Source organism: Oryctolagus cuniculus, chromosome 1 (genome assembly GCF_964237555.1).
Source record: "Oryctolagus cuniculus chromosome 1, mOryCun1.1, whole genome shotgun sequence".
NCBI lineage: Eukaryota > Metazoa > Chordata > Mammalia > Lagomorpha > Leporidae > Oryctolagus > Oryctolagus cuniculus.
In genome coordinates, this window is record NC_091432.1 from 52,088,642 (window position 1) to 52,114,916 (window position 26,275).

Here is a 26,275-nt window from a genome sequence, read left to right on the forward strand (position 1 = left end):
AAGTGATGAATAGCACGCAATCTTAAAACATCTGGTCAAACATTTTTTTTTTCTGAGAGAAAAAACTTTAAATCAAATTAATAAGAAACACAAGCTCATTTTTGGGCATTTCCCCAACTCTCGTCCAGAAGGATTTCTCGGAGGATTATAGTGGGAGTTCGAGTGACCTTTGTTGCATTCAAGTTGGGGTTCGAGGCAGCAGCATGGAGCCCAGATGGTAGGCTTCAAGGGCAAGCACTGGGTGTCTCAGCCCCCTGCGGTGCTCAAGCCTCTGAGCGCATACACAAAAGGAAGCCAGCAGTCTCTCAGCGGCGTGGGTGGTGGGAAATGACCACGGCCCGAGCATGGCGGGCTCCATCCTTGCTTCTCACAGATCACCTGGTGGGCGGTGACATGTGGCTGCTCACTGAGCTCTCTCAGGCCATGTGGGCTTTTGTGGTTGGTGGTGGTTAAAGCTGCACCATCCCCTCTCCACAGTAAACCACTGCTCTTTGAAAAGCCACCACTCTTCTTCCAAGATCTTCTCTCCAGCCACTCTCTGGCATTGACCAGACTGGCTTTTGAAGAGGGACAATGGCACTGTCAGTCAAATTAATTGGACCAGAACTGTGGGTTTTTCAGACCACCTCTCTCAGTGGTCTGAGATAAAGGAGGCCTAGATAGTAGGATGACAACTGGGCTCATACATCGTGGGACACAGAGGATGCTTCAGGACATGATGGTTGTGACTAAGGACCAGCTAATTTATCAAGCATCTCAAGACACAGTAGCAAAAAACACGTGCCAACGCACAAGCATTTATTTTCAGAAATAGCAATTTGGCTGAGAAAGTTGGAACATCACCCAAGCCATCCATCCCTCTCAAGGATCACAGTAAGAAAACATTAATCATCGCTTTGACTCTCAGGAGACCAGAGACACGGCATCCCAACAATGTGGCCACTGCAGTAGTGCTCAGCACAAGCTGAAGGAAACATGAAAGCAATCGGGGAGAACCTGAGGTGGCAGAAAGGGCGTCTGTACCTCTCTCTTCTGCTTAACAGAAAGCAGTCGCATCCCCACCCCCAAACCTAGCAAATAGATTTCTTCCAGCACATTCTATTGCATGCAAATTTCAAACTCCTGGGAAAGAAGTCTAAGGAATACTTTGTTTTTGCATTTCTGGCTTTTGACCATTGTGTAAATTTTTTTTTTCTTACCTGTTGTCGAATTTCTTCCTCCATTTTCACTGGGGAACCCAGTTCTGCAACTTGTTTGACACCTTCACTGGCATAGCCTCCATACTCCCACAGCACATAATTCTTGGAGTGGGATCCACCAATGATCGCAGACCAGTGATTGGCCCGACCTAGGAAAGCCAATAAGATGTAGTTATCAGCGTGGCTGTGCGGCAGAGATGTGAGTTCTTTAAATGACACAGAGGAGATGTAGTTGGACGATGATTCAACCAGTGCTGACTAAGCACCAACTGTGTGGTAGGCCCAGTGCCACTCAATGATAAGACATAGTCCCTGTAAGTGGGCAGGTCTGGGGATTAGGCAGACTGGTCAACAGCAGATGCCAGAATAAGGCAGGCAGCCCAGGGAAGCCTTCTGTCTGGGAAGGGAACAGTTGAGAGCATTTTAAAAGTTGATCAGATTTGTAAGGAGGAGAGAGAGAGGACAGGCTATTTCTGGCAGACTCAGAAACATTAAGTAACACTGCGTGTTGGGAGAGTCATAAGCAATTCAGCATTGCTGTGTCACAACCTGTCAGAAGCAGAGTTAGAAGCTGATGCCAGGGAGGTAGGAAGGAGTCTGCTCACAGGTGGCCTTGCTCGAAATGCTTCAGGAGTTTGGATGTCATTTGAAAGGATCTGAAAACCACTGAAGGGTTCTAAGCAGGGAAGTGACAGGATCGCATTTGAATTTTAGATAGATCATGCGGATGTGAAGAATGTAATGGAGGGAGTAAAACTGGAGTGGTAAGCTGAGGAGCTAAGCAAAGAACTAAAGACAAAGGCTGCGTGTGGAGCAGCCTAGGGCAGTGTTCAGGAATAAACACAGCTGTCTGCAGCTGAGTGCTAGGTGCCTTCCAGTACGGGGAGCTGGAGCCGGCTGGCAGGCTACCCACGTTTAAAGGATGGGATAGCTAGTTTGGACATGCGGAAGTGACCAGTCCACAGGGGCTTGGCAAAGACCTGTGGGAAGATGACAGGACTGGGATGCAGGAGGTAATCAATGCACAACACAAGAGCATGGGCAAACAGACCTGGGAGGGACCAAGACAGAAGGAGACCTGATGATTTTACCAGAGTCCCTAAGGAAGGGGCAAAGAGGGCACTGGTGTCAACATCAGTACTGGGCAAGATTTGCTTTTGTATGTGATGATTACATTTGCAGATACAGTCGTGTACTGGGTAACAGTTGGGTCAAAAGTGGACTGCATATGTGATAGTGTTCCCATAAGATTATGTCACCTAGTGAGGTCATAACCATCCTTGGTGTGAGTGAGTGCACTTTGTGATGTCTGCACAAAGCCAAAATTGCCTAATGACTCATTTACGGGAATATATCTCCATTGTTACGTGACTGTATATTTATTAGTAAGTTACATCTAGTCCATAGGCTGGCCCATTTCTCAGTCATCCTTTGGCTCCACAAAGTATCAAGTTGAGGGATCCTTTATGCATATCAAAGAAAAGTTGAACTGGGTGAACCCAACTGACATTTTTAGTCTACCACTCTGTGATCCAGCATGGGCAGAACCCTTCACTCCACCCTACCGCTTAACAACCTGATTCAGAATAGCCCCTGCTCTTGTTTACACCTGCCACTGCTGGCCTAGAGCCCCCTGCTCAGGAGCACAAAGCATAAAGCCAGTCTGCAGCCTCTTGGGCTGCTGAGGGCAGCCACGCCCCACCTTAGGCAGATGACATCTCTGTGTAGGTCTGCTCAATTGCTTAATCATTATTTCCTACACATTAAGGACCTGCAAACTCCATGTCTGTCTCTCATACACCTAGGGAAGACGGATGGGGATGCTGCCAGCTATCTCTGTAACTCACTTCCTGGGTGGGAAGAATGTCCTCAATGTCATCTAAGCCACGAGTGTGCTTTTTTAGGAGCAAGAGCTGAGAGGCAGTTTTGGTCTTTGGTCCATGATGTGAACACAAGAGAGACCAGCTTTAGCTTCTCTCGGTGCCCCTCCCATGCCCCCCTAAACTGTTCCACTGAAATTGCTCCAGGTCTGCCTTACACACAAGTCTGTACCTCCATGGTTTAGCACATGCTGTTCCCTCTAGGCTCTCTTCTTGCTTGGGCTGGCCAACTCTCATTTCTCTTTCAAAATTTATTCACCAACGATCACTCCAGGTCAACCTGAGCACTTGTCTTTTGTTTCCCCATAGCACAGAGCACGTTTATCGTCGTCGTTACTGTCTGTTGTCCCACTGGACTGTAAGTTCCCTGTCTGCAGCACAGCATCCCTGGCACCTGGTGCTGTGCATGACACACGGCAAAGCTCCAGAGCACTTCATCCAAACAATCAAATGAGATAGAGATAGCATAATGTTTGAGAACACGGCACTTGTTCAAGTCCCAGACGCTTCACTTCTGATTCAGCTCCCTGCTAATGCACCTGGCAAAGCAGTGAAAGATGACCCAAGTACTTGGGCTCCTGCACCCACGTGGGAGACCCAGAAGAAAAATCCTGGCCCCTGGCTGGCTTCAGGCAAGCCCATCACCTGCTGTTAAGGCCATCTGGGGAGTGAACCAGTAGATAGAATCAATCAATCAATCAATCTCTCTCTCTCTCTCTCTCCTCGTAACTCGGATTTTCAAATAAATACATCTTTTTTTAAAAAATTATTTATTTATTTATTTGAAAGAATTACAGAGACTGGGAGGGGTAGGGAGGGAGAGAGAGATCAATCTTCCATCCAGTGGGTTCACTCCTGAGATGGCTGCAACCACAGGGGATGGGCCAGACTGAAGCCGGGAGATCTGGAGATCTTCCTCCAGATCTCCCACATGGGTGCAGAGTGCTTGGGCCATCCTCCACTGCTTTCCCAGGCACATTAACAGGGAGCTGGGTTGGACATGGAGCAGCCAGGACTCACACTGGCACCATATGGGATGCTGGTGTCTCAGGCGGTGGCTTTACCTGCTATCCCATAACACCGGCCCCAAATAAATAAATCTATTTTTTTTTTGGACAGGCAGAGTGGACAGTGAGAGAGAGAGACAGAGAGAAAGGTCTTCCTTCTTTGCCGTCTATTTTTAAAAGAAGTGCTTGAGAACAGGCTTGCACCGATTTGATTCAATGTGATTAAATCCAAGTCTCAGTTCAGCAATGTTCCCGACACCTACTAGGCTAAAGCAGTTCACTATCTCACACACTGTTAGAAAACAAAACATAACAACAAAGAGAAAGGCATTGATCTTGGAGCCAGCAGACAGAAACTCAAATCCTAGTATTGCCAATTACTAGCTATGCAAACTTGGTCAAATTCAATTGCTTTATTTCCCTGAGTCACAGCACCTTTCTCTGTAATTCAGGAATAATAATGCCTACCTGATCGATCTCTTATGAGAATTAGATTATTTTCAAAATGAGATAATATATGTGAAATCACTCCTGGTACACAACAGACAATAATTATAATTTCCTTCTTCATGGTTGTTAGAGAGCAAATAAAAATGAGTAAAACATGAAATCTACCCTTAATGCAGTATAAGCTATAAGATACAAGTATTATGCATAATATGAAATATAAAATAGAATAGGAATAAACACAGTCATAAGGGGATTACGGGATGGCCCCAGATGGATATTTTTGTTTATTCATTTAACTTCCATTGACTATGTGCCAAGTGTGGCAACGGGCCCTGGACCCTGGCTGGAACAGTATATGACAATTTTTCTGAAAGGACTTGCATTCTGGGGGTAAGAGACACATGGATAAGCAGAGTAATTACAATTGAGCTTGGTCAGGGTTGTTATAGCATTAGAACATACAGCACAGGAGATAGAGTAGCCTTCTCTAAATTCCCCAGATCTAAGGAATCAACAAAGGGAATGAATATAGAGAGTAGGTACCTTGAGAGTAGGGTGTTACTCTTAAATCAAATGTCACTGGACCAGTTCAACATTCCAGCCAATATGGTTGCTAGTTTCCTACAATGGACTTGTGGCATAACACATGAATTCAAATGTAAACACATTTCATGACATTGATCAAATAATAGGTATCTGCAAAGAGGGAGGGACTACATACAGTTTCCTGGGGGTTGGGGGTGGGGGAAGGTAGGCATCCATGGAATGCAGTATTAGAAAGGGCATCAATGTTAGATTATTGGCAACCACTCAGGTGCCAATGGCACAGAGGAGAAAGGCACGGTGACCAGAAGCTAACGCTCTTGGGCCGGACACCCCAGTTATATCTTTGAATCAGTCAGAGCCTCAGTTTCCTTCTTTTAAAAATGTGGGTAATAATCACTAGGCTGGACTCTTGCAGAGTTGGGCAACTTGCCCAACTAGGGAGGCTTTAAAAAGAACTATGAAAGCTGTAAGGAATTGTATAAACAAAGGTCTCAGTATCATTTCAGACATAAAGCACTACAGGGAGAAACCAAAGAAGGTGGAGGAGCAAGGAGACTTCCCCATGGGCAGGAGAGCTCTGAGACCCTTAGAGATGTAGGAAGGAGGACAGCGCGCCGGGTAGGAGGATGGGCAGGATCACAGGAACAGGGATTCTATTAACGACATGGATAGAGGAACGAATATCTGTTAGGTGTTAGAATGGTGTTTTCTTACACATAATCCTCACTTTCTCCTTTCATTACAGAGGAGGAAGTTGAGTCCCAGAGAGCTTCGGGGATCTGCCTAAGCTCACAGAGCTAGGAAGGAGCAAAGCTGTGGTTCCACCCCTGGCCCACATGACTCTAGAACACCTGCTCTTTTCCTTACATCCCATTGAGAAGTCAGGAGAGGAAAAAGACCACTTTTGTCAGGGGCTGGCATTGTTGTGTAGCAGATTAAGCCTCTGCCTGCAATGCCCAGTTCATGTGCTGGCTGCTCCTCTTCTGATCCAGCTCCCTGCTAATGTGCCTGGGAAGGCAACAGAACATGGCCCAAGTACTTGGGCCCCTGTCACATGTGTGAGACTCAGAAGCTCAAGGCTACTAGCTGCAGCCTGGCTCAGCCCAAGGGCCATTTGGGGAGTGAATCAGCAGATGGAATCAATCTCTCTCTCTGCTCTCTCCTCTCTGCCTTTCAAATAAATAAAAACTAAATCTCTAAAAAAAAACCAAAGACTACTTTTGTGGTTGGAGTATTAGAAGATACAGAGAGGTTGAAACAGAAAGTCAGGTTCAGTTGTGGAGGGCATTGAGAGCCCATCTGGCTGTTGATGGCAGGAAAGGGGGAAACTTGATGGAAAATTACGTCTATGAAGAATGACATAACAATATGTCAGTACTACATCCTGTGTTATGTTAACATGTGTTGAGCCTTCATCATATACCAGGCACTGTGCCAAAGACCTGACCTATACTAGCTTATTAAACACTTGAAAAATCTTTTCAAACAGATGGTTTCAGAATTCTTATTTTCCCATGAAGAAACTTAGGGAGGTTAAGAGATTTAACCCAAAATCACAGAAGAAGGTGAGTGAAGATACTGGGACTCAAAGCTAGATCTGTCTAGTGCCAGAGCACAGCTATTCTTCACCATATTGTACCATATCTCCAGCACGACATGTTCAGTGGTAGGAAGGGGGAGTGCTAGGTTGAGATGTGGTTCATCAATCAAGGATGCATATTTTAGAAGCTTGGTCCCTAGTGTGGTAACATGGGTAGTTGGCGTGAACTTTTAAGAAGCGGGGCCTAGAGGATGTGGGGAAAAAGGTACACTAATCCACTGTTGGATAGAATGCAAACTGGTAAAGCCACTATGGAAGACAGTTTGGAGATTGCTCAGAAACCTGAAATTAGCCCTACCATACAACCAAGCCAATTCCACTCCTTGGAATTTACCCAAAGGAATTTAAATTGGCAAATAAAAGAGCTGTCTGCACCTCAATGTTTATTGCAACTCAGTTCACAATAGCTAAGTCATGGAATCAACCTAAATGCCCATTAACACAAGACTGGGTAAAGAAATTATGGGATATGTACTCTATAAAATACTATACAGCAATAAAAAAAATGAAATCCGGTCATTTGCAACAAAATGGAAGAATCTGGAAAACATTATGCTGCGTGAAGTAAGCCAGTCCCAAAGGGACAAATATCATATGTTCTCTGTGATCGGTGACAACTAACTGAGCACCTAAAAGGACACCTGTTGAATTGAAATGGACGCTATGAGAAACAATGTCTTGATCAGCCCTTGTCCTGACTGTCGAGGAACAACTTATTATTTTATTCCTTTTAGTGTTTTTTTATTTATTTATTTTTATTTTTATTTTTGACAGGCAGAGTGGACAGTGAGAGAGAGACAGAGAGAGAAAGGTCTTCCTTTGCCGTTGGTTCACCCTCCAATGGCCGCCGCTGCAGCCGGCGCACAGCGCTGATCCGATGGCAGGAGCCAGGATCCAGGTGCTTTTCCTGGTCTCCCATGGGGTGCAGGGCCCAAGCACCTGGGCCATCCTCCACTGCACTCCCTGGCCATAGCAGAGAGCTGGCCTGGAAGAGGGGCAACTGGGACAGAATCCGGCGCCCCGACCGGGACTAGAACCCGGTGTGCCGGCGCCGCAAGGTGGAGGATTAGCCTATTGAGCCATGGCGCCGGCCTTAGTGTTTTTTTTTTTTTTTTTGTCCTACTTAATACCATTGGTAGAACTCTTTAATTAACACACAATTATTCTTAGTCATTTAAATTTAACTGAAAAGTCATCTCTGTTAAATATAAGAGTGGGAATAAGAGAGGGAGGAGATGTACAGTTTGGTACATGCTCACTCAGACTTACCCCTAATGGTAGAGCTAGAAATGTGCCAGGGGATTACAATTCAATCCCATCAAGGTGGCATGTACCAATGCCATTTTACTTGTTAAAGTGATCAGTTTAAGTTCATAATTGAACAAAAAGATAGGATTAAGTGTGTAAGGGATTACATAAATAAGACCAGAGTTTGCAAATCATAATTGATAGAATTAAAAAGGAGAGATTGATCTAACATGGGAAGCAAAGTACACAGCAGACTCATAGAATGGCAGATGTCCTAAACAGCACTCTGGCCTCAGAATCAGCCCTTAAGGCATTCGGATCTGGCTGAAAAGCCCTTGAGAGTTTTGCAGTCATAGAAAGCCAAGACACTGTGGCCAAAAAAAGAAAAAAAAAAAAAAAAGGACCTAAATGAAAGATCTCTGTGAGTGAGATCCCAGCAGAAAGAATGGGCCATCAAAGAAGGCAGGACCTTTCTCTGAAGGGAGGAGAGAACTTCTACTTTGACTATGACCTTGTCCAAATAAGATTGGGGTTGGTGAATTCAAGAGGCTTCCATGGCTTTGGCAGCTCATGACAAGAGCCTTGGGTGATTACTGATGTCATAAATAAGAATGTCAATTGTTAAATCAACAACAGGAGTCACTGTGCACCTGCTCCCCATGTAGGACCTCTGTTCTTAATGTGAATTAACAGTAAAACTACTAATCAAACAGTACGCTATACTTTGTGTGTCTTTGTGGGTGCAGTTTGTTGAAATCTTTACTTAGTAAGTTGATCTTCTGTATGTAAGATAATTGAAAATGAATCATGATGAAAAATGGGATGGGAGAGGGAGTGGGAGATGGGATGGTTGCGGGTGGGATGGAGGTTATGGGGGAAAAGCTGCTATAATTCAAAAGTTGTACTTTGGAAATTTATATTTATTAAAGAAAAGAAAAAATAAATAAATGAAAAATTTTAAAATGGAAAAATAAAAGGTCATAGTAATTTATGAGAGTGTTTAGGGGCCCTGGTGGTGGGGGTGGGGAGGGGAAACTTGAAAGCCACTGGCCTTGGAGAAGGAGAAAATCTTAGAAGGCTTCTAAGTTAAACATACAAAAAGGAAGAGAATCAAAGTGAGGGGAATAAAAAGAGGTTGTACTTTGGAAATTTATATTTATTAAATAAAAGTTGAAAAAAAAAAAAGAAGCGAGGCCTAGTGGGACATTATTAGGTCATGGGTGTCATTGCCTTTTCAATGAATTAAAGTCATTCTTGTGGAACCCTGAGTTATAAAAGGAGTAAACCTGGTCCCTCCCCTCTCGCTGGATCCCTGTCTGGAGATAACATCTATTGTTCTGCATGCACTCCCACTATGAGAACGTCTGTCATTAGGCCCACACCAGAGGCTGGACACATAGGGACATTCAATAAACTCTGGACTTCCAGCTCCAATGTTGTGAGCTAACTGAATCTCTTTTCTTGACAAAGTAACCTCCTTATGTATTTCATTACAGTAATGAGAAACAGATGATTATAGAGCAAGGGCAAGAGCAAGGCAGTCAGATGGGAGGTGTTTTAACAAATTGTGTAGGGTCTTATTTGGGCCACTGGCAGAGCAAATATGGACAAGGAGTCAGGAGTGTAAGACAGGAGAATGGACAGCCCTTGGGAGGAAGTTTGGAGAACCAGTTAAAACTGTTTAGATTGCTCAATGCATATTCTAGTCTCAGATCTGAAACTCTCTAGGTTGAACAAGTGAAATAATCACTTTCAACCTCAATCTATTCATCTGTAAAGTAGGGATAGTGATCTGACCCTCCTCCTAATGTCACTCTTCGGCTGAATTTCATGAAATAATGACTACTGACTGTCACATAAAATAGACTAAATAAATGTCAGGTAATAAAATGAAATCTAACTAGGGCAGGGCAAAGCCAGACGAATTTCTCAAAGGCATGATAACCAAAGAAACTCTGATTAGGAGACTAGGTGGCAATTTGACTTTGAGTGAGTGGGTGGAGATGACAAGAATGTCAGAAACAACTTGAACCTGAAAATAATGGCCAGGAAGGCTCTAAATGAGACTCAGGGGTCTGGGACCTGCAGATGATAAGCAGGCCCTGGTTGTCTGGGTGAGAAGGACCCTTAGTATGGGCCCCACCACCTTCTAAGAATTAAGGGAGGAGAAAGAGGACCCAGGTAGGAGGAAGCATGGGAAAAACAGGGTAAGGTCAATGTCTGTGGCCTTGAGGGATACTTGGGGACACCACCTCTGGGATCCTTGGTGAAACACTGGGGCCTCAATCTTAAGGGGCAGAGGCAGAGAAGCAATGATTATCTTGCTAACTCCTTCAGCTCTCAGATAAGGGCACAGCTCTTTGGTTTAGCACATCCCTTGCTGTTCATGTGGCCTATCCAAATCTGGATCTAGGTGTTTATTCCTGATAAACTGGATGAGGCTTACATGGGACAGAGGCAGGTAGAAAGCTGGGAGAAAGAAATTGTTACACATGTGAATTTGAGTTACTGATGGCCAATCAGGGGCATCTGCACAAAACATCACTCCAAGGAGATATCCTGAACGTATGTGCAGTAGCCTCCTTCCAGACACGGTTCTGTTGTCTTAAGTGGCGCTAGATTACTAGTGCCCACAGGATGTCTGAAAGGTCAGCAGTGACCAAAGAAGAACCGTGTTGGTCCTTACGTCTGCTGTCGCAAGAGTCAAACGGCATGGCAGCTGGATTTTCAGGGTCTTCACGTGGCAAGTGTGATGGCTAATTTTACTCATCAACGTGGTTGGGCTACAACAGTTGCTCAAACACTGTTCTGCTGTGTCTGTGAAGGTGTTCCGGATGAGATCAGCATGGACTCAGTAAACAGAGTAAAGCAGATGTCCTCCCTAATGTGAGTGGGCCAATACAGCCAGTAGAATACCCAAACACACACCAAGGTTGACTTCTTCTAAGAAGAGGGAATTCCTTCTGCCTAACTGCTTTCAAGCTGAAAAAAAGTTTTTTTCCCCCTGTCTGTGGACTCAAAGTGAAACACTGGCTCTTCTTGGGTCTTCAGCCTGTTGGCCTTCAGACTAGAACTACACTATAGCAATGCTGGTTCTCAGACTGGAACTACATCATTGGCTTTCCTGGGTCTCCCACTGCATATCATGGGATGTCTCAGTCTCCATAGTCAGGTTTATAATTCCTTATAATAAATCTCTTTATATCTACATGCTACTGCTTCTGTTTCTTTGGAGGACCCTGCCCAATACAGGAGGTATTCAGTAACTGCCCAGATTTCCTGGCTAGTGGCTGCATTCCTTTACCAATCTCAATTCTGCAGGAAGCTGCCCTTTAATTTCCTTGACGTTCACTCATGGTGCCTCACTGGACGACATCCTGCAGCCCTAGAGAGTGGATTATTTTAACTTCCTTTTATCTAACCTTGGCCTCACCCATAATATTCTCAGCAAATCTTTGTGCCCTAGTTGGGCCCTTATAGAATTTGTTGTAGTAGTTATGAGAAATAGAATTCCTCTAATTTTTTAATTCTAGCTTCCCCTCCTCTTTATTGCTTAGTAGATGACCTTGACACTTAAATCTTCTCAAACAAGCAAGGTCAATTCATTCACAGACCCATCCATGCACCATGTGGCTGGTGACCAACAGCAAAGTACTGTGGACATGCCAGCTCTATTCATGGAAGTTGTCTTGGCTCCCATTTCCCTCTTGTCCTTGTCATGCTAGTCCCAGGATATGCCTGGTTTCCGACACTTTGGATTTGGCTCTAGAACTTGGCTTCTGGCGGGGTTGGGGGTGGTTTGCCCCTTGGTGCTTCTCAGGACACAGTCCGTACTTGCAGCAACTGGCCAGGAAATCTGGGCAGAAGTCCTTTGGCTCTTCCTACTCTTGGCTGCTTCAGGAACTCACTCTGACCCAGCCACTCTGTTTTTCAGGATCCCATTCCGGTTTGTCCTCTTGGAAAAAATCCTGCACAGAGGGATGTTTTTCAATTAGGTCACGCATTCCTCAGTTTTCTATCTTTCTGCCTTCTTCATCAGCCATACTTTTTGGCTACCCTAAGCTTTCAAGAGAAGTGTTATTTTTTCCATTCCTGGAAATACCCTAGCACTTATGATATTAATTATGTTCTTTTCCATCTTCTCTGAATCTCCAAAAGTGAGATTCTATTCCATTCTATTAATTAACTCAGGGAAAATTTCCTGGGCTTATATTATGCGCTAGGCCAGGGACCAGCAAGCTACAGCTGCTCATTTTTCTTCCAACAAAGTTTTGTCCTCACTTGCTATCTATATACTGTTTATGGCTGCTTCCATGCTCCAGTGGCAGATTTGAGCAGTTACAAGAGGCCATTTGGCCTGCAAACCTTAAAATATTTACTGTTTGCCTTTTGCCAAAACCTGTGCAAGGCCATCAAACCTCGAAGATGAGTCAGATTTGGTCCTTGAGAAGTTCAGTCTGGAGGAAGAGGAGAAAGGCTTAAAAAGCAAGTCCTAACAAGCAATTACAATGAAGGGTGCATGATGCAACTTTGTTCAAGGCAAATACAGAACATTAAAGCATGAAATAGGGGAATAGGGGACACTTAGCCCAGATACCAAAGAAACCCTCCTGGAGGAGATGGCTGCTGAGCCAAAACTGAATGGGAGTTGGCAAGGCAGACGGGGAGTTGGGGAAGGGGGATTTGTTTTTTTGAAAGGAAAAACAGGTAGGAGAATAGAGGTAGACATACTTGAAAAATCGTGAGTAGGTCACAGTAGATTGCTTGTGTACGTGCGCATGAACACACATGTATACGTATGAAGAATAGATGATCAATGATGAGAATAGCATCCAGGCAGATTATGAAGTGATGTGAATGTCTTTTAAAAAACATTTATTTATTTATTTGTAAGACAGAGCAACAGAGAGAGAGAGGGAGGGAGAGACACCCAGGAAAACACTCCCCCCCCCCACACACACAGATTGATTAATCTTCCATCCAGTGGTTTACTTCCCAAATGGTTGCAACAGCCAAGCCTGGGCCAAGCCAACACCAAAAACTACATCTGCCACATGGATGGCAGGGACCCAAGTACTTGGTCCATCTTCTGCTGCCTTCCCAGGTACAGAAGGAAGAAGCTGGATCAGAAGTAGTGAAGCTGGGACTCAAATTGGCACTACGATATGAGATCCTGGTGTCGCAAATAATGGCTTAGCCCTCTGCACCACGATGCTAGTCCCAATATGAATGTCTTAACTTTCTAATTTTATCTTGAAGGTAATATGATGTAGAAAAGAGAATACAATAGTCCTATCTGCAGACAACCCTCAAATCTGCATATCTGCACTTGTTCTCTGCTTCTGACCAAAGGATTAAATGGCATCAGGCTAATCCTCCAGTCATAAGTAACCAGGAAAAAGTATATGACGCTCCAGTGTTCAGATGCTATAAAACCGATCCTGAGAGAAGGGAAACACAAGAGGTGAACCCACTTTTGCCCTGGCTTCTGCAGAGAAACTTCCCAGTTTGTGGCGCAGGAAGGTGTAGCAGAGCAGAGCATAGCAAACCGGCTCAGCTAAGGAGACAGAAAGGGACGTTTGAAGCGGATAGGATGTGCAGCTGTTATGCCAAGGAAAGGGAGCTGCACAGAGCAGGAGCTTCAGAAATATGCATAGGAATTCCCTGAACTTTTTGACCAAACTCTCATCTGTGCACGGACAAGCTGAAACTCCACAGGCCTGGCAGAGGATAGCTTCAGTGAAACTAAGAGCTGAGTAGAGACTCCAGAGGTCACACACTACAGAGCGCACGGCACTGCCAGCCATCCCTATTAGAGCTACCTGGCTGACCACTCCGGACAATTAACTGAGGGCTAGAAAAGCCACCACTTAGCAGTTCAACTAATTCAGTCATAGAAAAAGGTCTACTTTAGGTGTATTCTAAAGCTTAGAAGATAAGTATTCAAAGGGAATCAAGCAGACCCAGCAGTAAATTAACCATCTGCCAGATCAAAACCCCACGCTTTTAAAAAAATAAAAAGATGGAAGGGGAGAGGGAGTGGGAAAGGAGAGGGTTGTGGGTGGGAGGGACGTTATGGGGGGGAAGCCATTGTAATCCATAAGCTGTACTTTGGAAATTTATATTCATTAAATAAAAGTTAAAAAAAAATAAAAAATAAAAAGATAAAAAAAATCCAGAAATTGAATGATGTAGCATTTACAATGTCAATCATGAAATAAAAAAGTAGTGGGCATGTATAGAAGCAGGAAGATATGACCCAAACCAGGGGACAACCAGTCAGAAGAAGGAGTTCTTGAAATGACTGACAAGTTGGAATTAAATACAAGAACTTTAAGACAGCCATTATCAATATGTTCAAGGATTTAAATGAGAGATAGACATAATAAATGAAGAGATGTGATCTTGGCAGAGAAATGCAAGCTATTTTTAAGAGTTCAAATGGAAATTCTAGAACTGAAAAATATATCTGTATTAGGACACAGCAAAGAAGAAGATCAGTAAACTGGATGATAGTGCGTTAGAAACAATTCACAATGAAACCCAGAAGAAAAAAGAAAAAAGAAGCTAGAGTCTCAGTGACCTATGGAACAAAAATAAATAATTTCAACAGAGGTAACTGGAGTCCAAGAAGGAGAGGATAGAGAGATTGAGCAAGAAAGATAATTTAAGAAATCACGTCTGCAAAATTCACAAATTTGATGCAAAATATCACCCTACAGATCCAAAAAGCTCAACAAACCCCAAAGAGGATAAAAACAAAGAAATGACACCTAAGCATACGATAGTGAGATAATTAGAAACAAAGAGAAAAATGCTAAATAACTAGAAGCAGTAAAAGCCACATTATAATTAGGGAAACAAAGATAAGAATGACTGCTTCCTTCAAAAACAAGGCAAAGCAGAAGACGAGGAAATGATACCTCTGAAATTTTAAAAGAAATAAAAACTGTCAACCTAGAATTCTCTATCTTGCAAAAACGTCCTTCAAAAACAAGGATAAAATAAAACATTTTTAAATAAATGAAGGCTAAATGAATTTATTACCAGTACATCTACAGTTTGTAAAGGATGAAAGGAAATTCTTCAGGCCAAACAGAAATGAAAACAGATGGAGACTCGGATCTACCTGGAGAAGTGACGGGGGCTGGAAGGGCAGAGCTGGGCTACGGGGCACCTCTATGCCCTTCTGCAGGGAGGGCTTCTCCCCTCGGGTAAAGAGCGCAAGCTTTCTCATTCTGGGTGAACAAAGCTTCCAGCAATGCTCTTTTCTCACAAAAGCCCAACTTTTGCCTTTTCTGCACCTCCAGGCTTTTCAGGAAAGTCCATCTGAGCGCACTCGTTAAGCTTTCTTTTCTTGAAGTACTTTCCTTGCAGTCTGAACCTGAACCCCGACCTAAGCTAAACCTCCACCAAGTCTACAACTTCCACTTTTGCTCCCATCTATTCCCACAGTTGGACAATTGCTGGGAGAGGGGGTGGGAACAGTCAGAGAAAAATCACTATCTGCCTTAGTTCCCATTTAAAAAAAGTATAGTTTCAATTCAGTAATATTCCCCCTTTTTAAGATGCAGGTCAATGAAGTTTTGACAAATACTGGCAATAAGGTAGCATTATGACAATCAAGATTTAGAATACGTTCTATACCTTCCCCAAATTTTGATATGTACTCCGCATCATTCAACCACTGCTAGTCCTTGGCATGAAATGCATGTTCCCTGTGTCATGCATGTCACACGTCTATTTCTCTCCCTATAGTTCTGCTTCTCCTGAATAGCATAAATATAATACAAATGGATCCATACAGTAAGTAGCCCTCTGAGTCTGACATCCTCAACTTGGCCAACTGCTTGTAAGATTCAACTATGTTGTTTTATGTCCCAGTTCATCTCTCTTTTCAAATTCTTAAAAGGAAAGGGGAGCATTTTGCCAGTTTAAGGCGGTTGTTACATTCCTGTTTCTGCTGGTTAACCTTGAATGAGCTATTTGTGTTCTTTAGGGCTCAGTTTTCTGATCTGTGAAATGGAATAATAGTATCTATTTTGGGGGCGATTTTGGCAGTTACAGAAGGAAACCCATATACAAACAGTATAGTTTCTGGTACATAAAAAATTCAATATATAGCATTTTTAATATTAATATTTTATATCTCCAGGGCAGATAGGGATTAGGAGCAACGTATGGCACGCGCAGAATCTGTCCAGCAGGGTGTGGCAAAGTCTTTGAGGACAGCAGAATTTACCAGGGATATTTGGGAACTACCTACCTCACATAGAATAGCTGTGGAAACCTGAAATAATAATAACCGTTCATACTTAGTGAGACTGTTTACTCAGTGCTTTATATACTGTTATTCACTTAATCCTTAAAACAAGCCCATTCTACAGATTAGGAAGACAAAGCACAGAAAGATTAAATGACTTTCCCAAGGCTACCCAGCTAGTGAGTGCTGATCCAGGATTTGGACCCAAGCTAACTCATGCTAGAGCAGCACTGACTGAACATTCTATGAAGATGGGAGTGTTCTATACGCCACTGTCCACTGTGTAGCCACTTGCCATTGGTGATTACTGGGGAGCTGAATTTTTCATCTTATTTGATTGCAGTTGATTTAAGCTTAAATAGCTTTTCGGGTCTGGCGGCTGTCATTTGGGACAGCACAGTCCTAGAATCTGGGGTAGGTCTGAGTACTGTCTAAGGACCAACTGCACAGGCAGTTACTTTGGGGAAGAGGGGATGGAAGTGCTAGTCCCTACTGGAGACTGAAGTCTGTCACAGTCATGAATCACCGGCAGCAGGCCAACAGCTCTGGAATCTGCACTTGAACTCAGATCTGACCCATCGCAGCTACGCTTGGTGCCGTGCAACACACCCTGCATCCAACTCAGACTTCAGCCACATGGCAGGTGTGGGCACACATTCATGCTGTCACTGAGGGTCCACCACAGGTGGATGGCACTTCTTTCCATTTGCTGCCTCAGGGCCATCCCTGAAGTTCTGAGTCCAGTCAGCCATCCAGTCAGCCTGGGTGTGGAGCAGGAAATCAGTGCTCCTGCCGGCAACCTGGTCCATGAGGAGTGGGTGCCAGTGGACAAGTCTGGAAGGTTCTGGATGGCCTTCTGCACGCTCTGCAGAGGTACACTGACAGCAACAACAATGCACTCTCAGGTTGACTCTCCCTCCCTCATCCCGCTCTCCTTACTTTTTCACTCCTCTACCCTCTTCTACATAAACCACCAGCTGTCTTTGCCTCAGAGACTGAGAGACCTGAGTCCCCCACCTGAGACCAGGGCCCAGAGACACATAAAATAGCCATGGAGATCAGATAAGAGACAAGAGGCACTGCTCCTCCTGTTCTCACAAGCCAACTACAGCTGATCCTTCACCACCCCTCCACCCAAAGCTAGGGATGCCGTCTTCATCATCGTTGTCTTCATTGTCATCGTCATCATCATCATCGCAACCACCACTTACTGAGTGCGTTCCCTGCATCATGTACTCACGTCTGCCAGCTAGCATTATTCTACTCTCACGGGGTCCTGCTAGGCTGCTATAAGGAATTGATGTGCAGCAAGTGGCAGGGCTGAGTAGGCTCCGCCTTGTCTATCTACTGGGGATCCACAGCTTGAGCCAAGTCCAGATACAGCTATGAGGTCATTCTAATGTCACCATGGCTGTCACCAGAGTCCGCGCTTGAGGTGGGGGTAGCAGGGGAGAGAAGTAGGAAGGTGCCTCTACAGCACCCCCGATGGCATTGAAGGTCCTGGCTCTCTGTGTCCGTAAATTTCAGGCTTCTTGGGTCTCAGCTTTCCCAGCCCATTGTTTCTGATTTATCAGATTATCTGGATATCTTGATCTATCTGGATTTCTCTAAAACCAAGCCAATCATTTGATTCTCATTTCAGAGACAAAGAACATAACCGAGACACTGGCAAACTCTTATCCCCACTTCTACTGTGGAGGCTATTTGAAAGTTCATTGTGCACTGACAGTGACACCAGGATTGTATCTAGAAAAAGAAGAGCTTTATGTAAGTGTCCTCCCAAGCTGATTTTCCTACATAAACCTTGTTATATATGCGAGAGGCTATATTCCTGGACAACTTGCAAATGTTTAATGTACCATTAACACCTGAATTTGAAGACCCTGGGAAGGAGCTGAAGCTCTTTGGATGAAAAATTCTAGCATTGTTTATCTAATTTAAAAAATTTAGGTGCTTCTATTTAAACGCTTAGCAGGAACAGTAAATATCTTTGCTTTTTTTTTTTTTAAGAGTGTACTAAAAGAGTGAACTTCTCTACTCCCGTTAGTGCATTCTTCAGGTTTGAATCTTAATTTGTCAGCTAAGCCCTGTAAATAAGCAAATACTTTTCTATATTTGAAAAATGTTTAAGCAGCAGAGAGAAGAGGTAGCAGGAAGCAGAAATTACTGAGCACCTGTTTGTTTGTTTGTTTTTTTTGTCTGTTTTTTGTTTTTTTTTTTTTTGACAGGCAGAGTGGACAGTGAGAGAGAGAGACAGAGAGAAAGGTCTTCCTTTTGCCGTTGGTTCACCCTCCAATGGCCGTCACGGCCGGCGCGCTGCGGCGCACCGCGCTAATCCGATGGCAGGAGCCAGGAGCCAGGTGCTTTTCCTGGTCTCCCATGGGGTGCAGGGCCCAAGTACTTGGGCCATCCTCCACTGCACTCCTTGGCCACAGCAGAGCGCTGGCCTGGAAGAGGGGCAACCGGGACAGAATCCGGTGCCCCGACCGGGACTAGAACCTGGTGTGCCGGCGCCGCTAGGCGGAGGATTAGCCTAGTGAGCCGCGGCGCCGGCCCTGAGCACCTGTTTGTACCAGGTGCTTGCTTATTCATTATCTAATTTACTTCTCAGTCCCATTTCATTAAAGACACAACTCACAGAGGATCTGTAATTTGTCAGTGGACACATTCTCAGGGAGCGGGTGCACAGGATCTGTCTCATGATTGGTTTCCTTTGGACAATATTTTATTCTGCCAATGACAGAGAAGCTAGAGGCTCTGGGGAAAGTTAAATCAATAAGAGGAGCTAAGTCGACTTAACGGAGTTCATCGACAGGACAGAAGGAGCACAATAATCCATCTCAAAATTGAAGGTAAAAGTGAAGATAGAGCCTTAATATCCATCAGGATCACAGATGCAGAGACTCCACACAAAATATTAGCAAGCTGTATGTTTAGTTCAGAAAAAGCATCCTATTTATTACAGAATGCAAGAGTGTTTTAGAATTCAAAACTGAATATAATCATCAGCATTAGAAGGAAAAACTGTATGAATATCTTCATAGAGAAGCAATACGTGCTTACATTCAATATCTATTCAGGATTAAAAAAATCTCAGCAAATTAAGAATAGAAGGGAACTTTCTTAACTCAGTAAAAATAGCCCCCAAAAAAGCTGCAGTATAAATTAAATAAAAAGCTTTCCCCATAAAATTGGGAACAAGACAAGAATGCACACTACTACCATTTCTATTGAACGTTTTGCTGGTGGCTCTAGCCAGTGCAATAGGGCAAGACAGAGAAAGAGCAGGCATAAGCAGTAGAAATTATATGTGTACATAACCGTGTATGTAAAAATTCCAAAATAATCCATCTACAAACTGATAGAATTAATAAGTGAGTTTAACAAGGTTTCTGGATACTAAGCCAAAATACATAATTCAATTTTGTTTCTATGCATTGGTGACAAAGAAATAGAAAATAAAAATTTTTTAAAGTTTTATTTAAATTAGCATTAAATATATAATAGCTAGGAATAAATCTTCTGAAAACTGAACAAGCCATCCTGTCCTCAGAAAACATCCACATTATCAAGGCTGTTTGGCATGCTGGTTACCATGAGGTTTGGGATGTTTGCATCCTGCATCAGAGTGCCTGGGTTTCAGCCCTGGCTCTGCTCTCAATTCCAAATGTTTAATAATTGACAAAAGATTAATATCTACATTATATAAAGAACCCCTGCAAATCAATAAGAAAAAAAGCACAACACAAACACACAACAGAAAGCACAAATAGCTCAACAGAAAAAAATGATCAAAAAACTGAACAGGCATGTTATGATTATCTAAATGGGGCCAGGGTCGGTGCTGCGGTGCAGTGGGTTAATGTCCCGGCCTGAAGCGCTGGCATCCCATATGGGTGCCAGTTTGCGACCTGCCTGCTCTGCTTCCGATCCAGCTCTCTGCTGTGGCCTGGGAAAGCAGTAGAGGATGGCCCAAGTTCTTGGGCCCCTGCACCCACATGGGAAACCCGGAAGAAGCTCCTGGCTCCTGGCTTTGGATCAGCGCAGCCCTGGCCATTGCAGCCAACTGGGGAGTGAGCCAGCAGATGGGAGACCTCTCTCTCTCTCTGCCTCTGCCTCTCTGTAACTCTGCCTTTCAAATAAATAAATAAATCTTAAAAAAAAAAAAGAGGGGCTGGCACTGTGGCACAGTAGTTAAGCCCTTGCCTGTGGAGCCGGCATCCCATGTGGACGGGGCAAAATGAATCTACAATGGAAGCCAAGTTGCCTTTTGCTGGAGTGGTGGTGACTGGAAGGGACAAAGGTGTGTGGATGGAGTCCTGATCACTTTCTGACTTTTGTGCTGGTGACACGAATGTGTGCACACACACACACACACACAGTACTTTGAGATGTATGCTTACAATTTACCCACTTTTCTGTATGCAAATTATTGTTCAATATAAAGTTCACACTTCAAAAAGAAACTATGTAGGTAGAAGCAGGGTTTCTTTGCTTTCCCTGTCTCTTAAGACTTGCTCTGGCCTACTCTCTGCTTGAGCTCCACAGAATGGAAGCCAGAAATTTGATTCTCATTTAATAGGGATGATGATGGGAAAACAACAGGGTTGGGCTATGAGCTTGTGAGAGGTCAAGGCGGGAGGTCAGATGTCACCCTGGGATGCTTTAAAAGTCAGAGGCCATGAACTGTGGAGGAGGAGTGAACTGTTCACTAGGAATTGCAAAGCTGGTACTTTATCCTGAGAATCCACCCAGCAGAAGGCAGCCTAGTAGACAGAGCTGGGTCTGCTTCATTCAACAAGTGCTCATCACAGGACCTGGGGATTCAGACCAGACAAGGGCCCTGTCCTTTCTCCCCTCTTCTTAGCTCAGCAGGATTAAACACGAGGACAGCCAATTGCAATGTAGCCCGGAAAGTGTTGTGACAGCACAGTCACAAAAAATAAACAGGAGGACAGCTGCTGGAGGTAGGGAATTGGAAAAAGCTTTCTGAGGCAATGAGTTTTATGCGGAGGACAAAAGGGTGGCCAGCAGTCAGCTGGGGAAGGGGGCCAGGGGCTGCACGGCGTGCTGTGGCACATGGAACAGCCCGTGTGCAGTCTGGGGACCAGAAGGAGCAGGATGCAGCAAATGACCAGGCTGGGCTGGGCTGCCCACTCACCAGCGAGCCTTGTGAGTCTTGTGGAAGAATTCAGACTTTTACCCAGGATGATGCGATGAAATCTGGGCTCTGCCCCTTCTGAACTGTAACTCTGGGCAAGTCCCTTCTGCTTTGGCAATATCAGAACTTTATTTGCTTTGTCTTGAATATTAGCATCCCCCCAGTACTTTTACAAGTACATCAGGAGGTGACTTGTTTTCTGGCGGCCACATGCAGCAGGTCCATCCAGGAAAGTTGGTTGACTGGTGAGTGTCCAGGGCTCTGTAGCTAAGGAGGCCAGAATCTTAGCCTTATTAGTTAAGAACACAAAAACAAGCTCACACTCTCACTCATCACCATAGCCGCCCAGAACTCTGGAAAGGGCATAATCAGGATGGAAAATTTCACTTTAAAAAGATCCTGAAACCTGTAGCCCAAGGTAGCAGCTGGTGGCCTATTAGTTCCTGGAGCTCTGGCAAAATGGAAGAGTCCTGTTTATGCACTTCTAAGCAGGTAAGTTTGTGTTTGTCTGGATGAAAAGTTCACAATTAGAGGGATATTTCCTTAGTGTTTTCTTGAGCTTCTTACAGATAAAATGATTGCAGCAAAGGGGCAGCAGGATTTCCTTTGGTTTGATAAAGTCTGGCTTCCTCGTTCCCCTGAGAGTGAAACAAAGATCGGATAGTCTATTCAATGCTTGAACACATTTCAAGGGTGTTGTCAGAATCAAGATCAGATCATGCAGCTGAGCTTAAAGACCAAGCACAAAGACTGGCGGAAGAGATGAACAGGAAGGCCTGGAACCCCCCCGGTGGCGAGAGAGGTGACGGGTTAGAAGCAGATGGCACCCGCGAGACACGAGGTATCAGGCAGCTCTGTCAACCGTAAGAGGCTGAATTTTAAGGCTTGGAAGAATTGGAAGGAACTAGGGAGGGGCCTCATCTCTGGAGAGGCAAATCAGGACACCCACCCGGGGCCTCACTGAAGAAAAAGGCAACAGGTTGGCCTTGTAGCAGCCTCTTAAGTATCCATGGAATGAACAAATGCATGCAGATGGAGACCCAGTTACAGGGACTAGGATGCAAGGTAAGAAACAGACCTTGGGTAAGAAATCCTAGGTAAGAAAAACAGACACTCGCAAGTGACAGGAGTGGGTGTCCAGCCTGGTGGTTAGGATGCCTACATCCCACATTGAGGTGCCTGGGTGCAGCTTCTGACTCCAGCTTCTTTCCAAAGCAGGCCTTGGGAGGCAGCAGCGATGGCTCAGGTAATTGGGTTCCAGCTACCCACGTGGGAGACCTGGACTGTCTCCCTGTTTGCTACTCCTGCCTCTGGCCAGACCCAGACTCAGCAGCTGTGGGCATTTGGGGAATGAACTAGCAGAAGGGAGCTATCTCTTTTTGTCCCTCTGCTTTGCAAATAGAGTATTTTTTTTGAGATTTTATTTATTTGATATGTAGAGTTACAGACAGAGAGAGGGAGAGACAGAGAGAGAGGTGTTCCATCTGCTGGTTCACTCCCCAAATGGCTGCAATAGCAGAAGCTGGGCCAATCTAAAGCCAGGAGCTTCTTCCAGTCTCCTTTGTGGTGCAAGGGCCCAAGTGCCTGAACCATGTTCTACTGCTTTTCCAGAACATAGCAGAGAGCTGTATTGGAAGAGGAGCAGCTGGGATTTGAACTGGCACCCATATGGCATGCCAGGCAGAGGCTTAGCCTACTATACCACAGTGCTGGGCCCTAAAGTTTGCTTTTTTTTTAAGTGTTGTAGCTAACAATTATTTAATACTTAATATATGCTAAGCACTCTTCTGAGGTCTATACATATCGTATTGTATTTCAACTTCACAACAGTCCTGTAAAGTCAGCATTGTTATTGTCCCTATTTTACAGATAAAAAAACAGAGGCACAGACAGGTTAAGTGGCCTAACACTCAACAGGGAGGAGAAAATGGAGGCACAGAGCAGTCTGAGTGCGGAGACTACATGTTTGATTAATCTTTAGATGTGATGGCCTTGCTGGAGTTGGGGCAGTACTGAGTAGCTAATTTCTTGCAAAATTTTGCAAACAAGGAACAGTTGCTAGTTCTGAAACTCAGAGTAGACTGAGTGTGGAAGGCCTTTAGTAGGTTCACTTTTTAGGAGTACTTAGGGCTATAAATGCCGTTTTTGTGAGTTATTTTCTAAGCATATAATCTCCAGTTGCAATCATTAATATTCTAGTCAATATAAGACCTTGAGTTGCCAATTTGAGACTTTGCTAGATTCGTGCTTTTCTATTTTTTTGTTTTTCTGCAAGTTTTGGCCCATCAGCCAGCAGGGTAGGAAACTGTTTTCTCTCTGGCTAATAGAAATAACTGACAGATAACCTCAGAGGCTTTTGCTGCCTGTGGCACAGAATGTAGTGTGAGCCATTTTCCAGGTGTTATGTGTTCAGAACTCAGACACCACAGTTCTACTAACATGTTTTCATGCTCTTTGGTTGAAAATTCACATCACTTTGTCAAACAAAACAAACATTTCAAAACAGACTTAAGATGCTGCTGTGATCTGGATAGCTTAAGTAAGGACTAATGAGGAGTAAGACCCATGGAAGTTGGACTGAAGGAACATTTTACTGCTTAATTTCCAATGAGGAACTCAACAATCCTTGCAAATTGGGAGGCTGTTTGGCAGGGATGAAGGGGCTGGCATAAAGCATGCAGTAATTCCAGTCATGATCCTGAAGAGTCGGTCTTATTTGGCATAAACAATTCTTCAGGGTATATTTTCGACATTGTTTGGAAAACTTAAGCACATAAATGGTGTTAGCTTCAGCGGAGTTTTCTGTGTGCAATTCTGAGTAACCTTTTTAAGGTCTTGATAACATAGCCATTCACCTTTCCTGGGATTATTTTAAGTAGTTAGAATATTTTCTTAAAAATTAAGACTTTTGTAGCATGTCCATTGAGTAACATGTACTTAACACTAACTCTATATCAGATATGGTGTTGGAAATGGGGATAGAATGGTGTTCCAACCAACTCTGATGCCTTTCTGTTGAGTCTGCCATAAAACCATCACAGAGGACAGGAACAAAGCAAAACAGACGCAGACCATAGAAGGTAAGGAAAAGGATGTGTTCTTCCTACAGGGGAGTGATCCAATTTCTTTTTCATTTTTTAAAATTTATTTATTTATTTGTGAGGTAGAGTTACAGATAAAGGGAGATACAGAGAGAAAGGTCTTCCATCCGCTTGTAGCCCAAATGGCCACAATGGCCAGAGCTGAGCTGATCTGAAGCCAGGAACTTCCTCCAGGTCTCCCACATGGGTGCAGGGGCCCAATCACTTGGCTCATCCTCCACTGCTTTCCCAGGCCATAGCAGGGAGCGCGGTTGGAAGTGGAGCAGCTGGGACTCGAACTGGCGACCACATGGGATGCCGGCACAGCAGGCAGAGGCGTAGCCTACTGAGCCACAGCGCTAGCCCTGAGTGAGCCCATGTTATTTCTAATATACCTATGTATCTTGAGGATGCTAATTATTATTGTAAGCTGCAGGGCTGAGGAAGAGACATTCTTCCAGGATTTACAGATTAAAGGAAGGAGAATGTATTTAACTAAAGTACGCTTTAAAGTGGGTTTAGACTCTGTCCTGTGTGATATTTCCTTGATATCATTATAAGGATGGAATGGACCCCGGGGCCCAGTTCATCCACCCATGCATCCTTTCATCCCTCATTCATCTGATATGCACAGGTGTCCACACCAGTCTGCATCGTGTAGGCAGAAACATTGACATGACTGTGGCCATCGTGGACGGAACCATCATCCTGCCCTCCAGGTGACCCTGCTATGCCAAGCCCTGTGACATGGTAAACACAATCATTAAGGAAAGCTTCTGCTCTGTTCCGATGTTCTTTCTTGAGACCTGGAACGTCTCTTATGAATGTTAACTTTTCTTGAAAAAGTCCGCATCCCAATTAGCCACAGACTGCCTTTGTCTATAAAATCCTTTGCCTACCGCCTCCTGGCCTGGGGATCTGTATGCCTCACGGCTTCTGCCTGCAAGTTCCCCCAGCAGCTTATGCTTTGTGTCATCTTGGGTTTGTTCTCTTTTTTCAGTCCCTTGGCATCTTCTGCCTCTGGCACCTGGTTCTCAAGTACTGGGTTTGTGTGAAACACATGGGCTGGGAGACTGTGAGACCAGTCATGGATGAGACACGGTCCTGCCCTCCGGGAAGCCGCACTCGGGTGCGGGAGGCATGATAAACAACTTTGCCAACTGGGATCTGGGCCATGACTGAGGTGTGGACAGGATGGCGAGGGAGCACTGAGGGAGGGCTGAGTCTCCTCTGTATGTGAGATGGAAGGCATGGCTGCCCTTCCCGCAGATGGAGAGAAGAAAATGGTTCATCTTTCCCTATTCGCAGAAGATATATGTGGCCAGCACAGCGGCTCACTAGGCTAATCCTCCACCTAGCGGCGCCGGCACACCAGGTTCTAGTCCCGGTCAGGGCACCGGATTCTGTCCCGGTTGCCCATCTTCAGGCCAGCTCTCTGCTGTGGCCCAGGAGTGCTTGGGCCCTGCATCCCATGGGAGACCAGGAGAAGCACCTGGCTCCCGCCTTCGGATCAGCGCGGTGCGCCGGCCGCAGCGCACCTGCTGTGGCGGCCATTGGAGGGTAACCAAGGGCAAAAGGAAGACCTTTCTCTCTGTCTCTCTCTCTCACTGTCCACTCTGCCTGTCAAAAAAAAAAAAAAAAAAAAAAAAGAAGATATACGTCCTCCACAGACCTCCCAGTGTCTTGAGTACCTACCCTGTGCCAGGCACTCTGCTAGGGTGTACTGCAGCAAACAACGGGGCACTACAGTCTCGGACCTTATCCTCTAGTGGGCAAGCTAGTTAACTTAATTAAACAAATAATTACAGAGCAGACTCATTTTATGTGGATGTGAATCACAG

The 26,275-nt window shown here is 44.6% G+C and overlaps 1 protein-coding gene across 1 annotated transcript in view; it reads right to left on the minus strand.

Moving 5' to 3' along the window:
- SPON1 (spondin 1) overlaps positions 1-26,275 on the minus strand; it is a 325,832-nt gene that overhangs the window by 122,582 nt on the left and 176,975 nt on the right. The window contains exon 6 of the mRNA XM_002708823.5: positions 1,200-1,348. Within this exon, the coding sequence (XP_002708869.1) occupies positions 1,200-1,348 (149 nt within the window). The remainder of the gene's footprint in view (positions 1-1,199; positions 1,349-26,275) is intronic.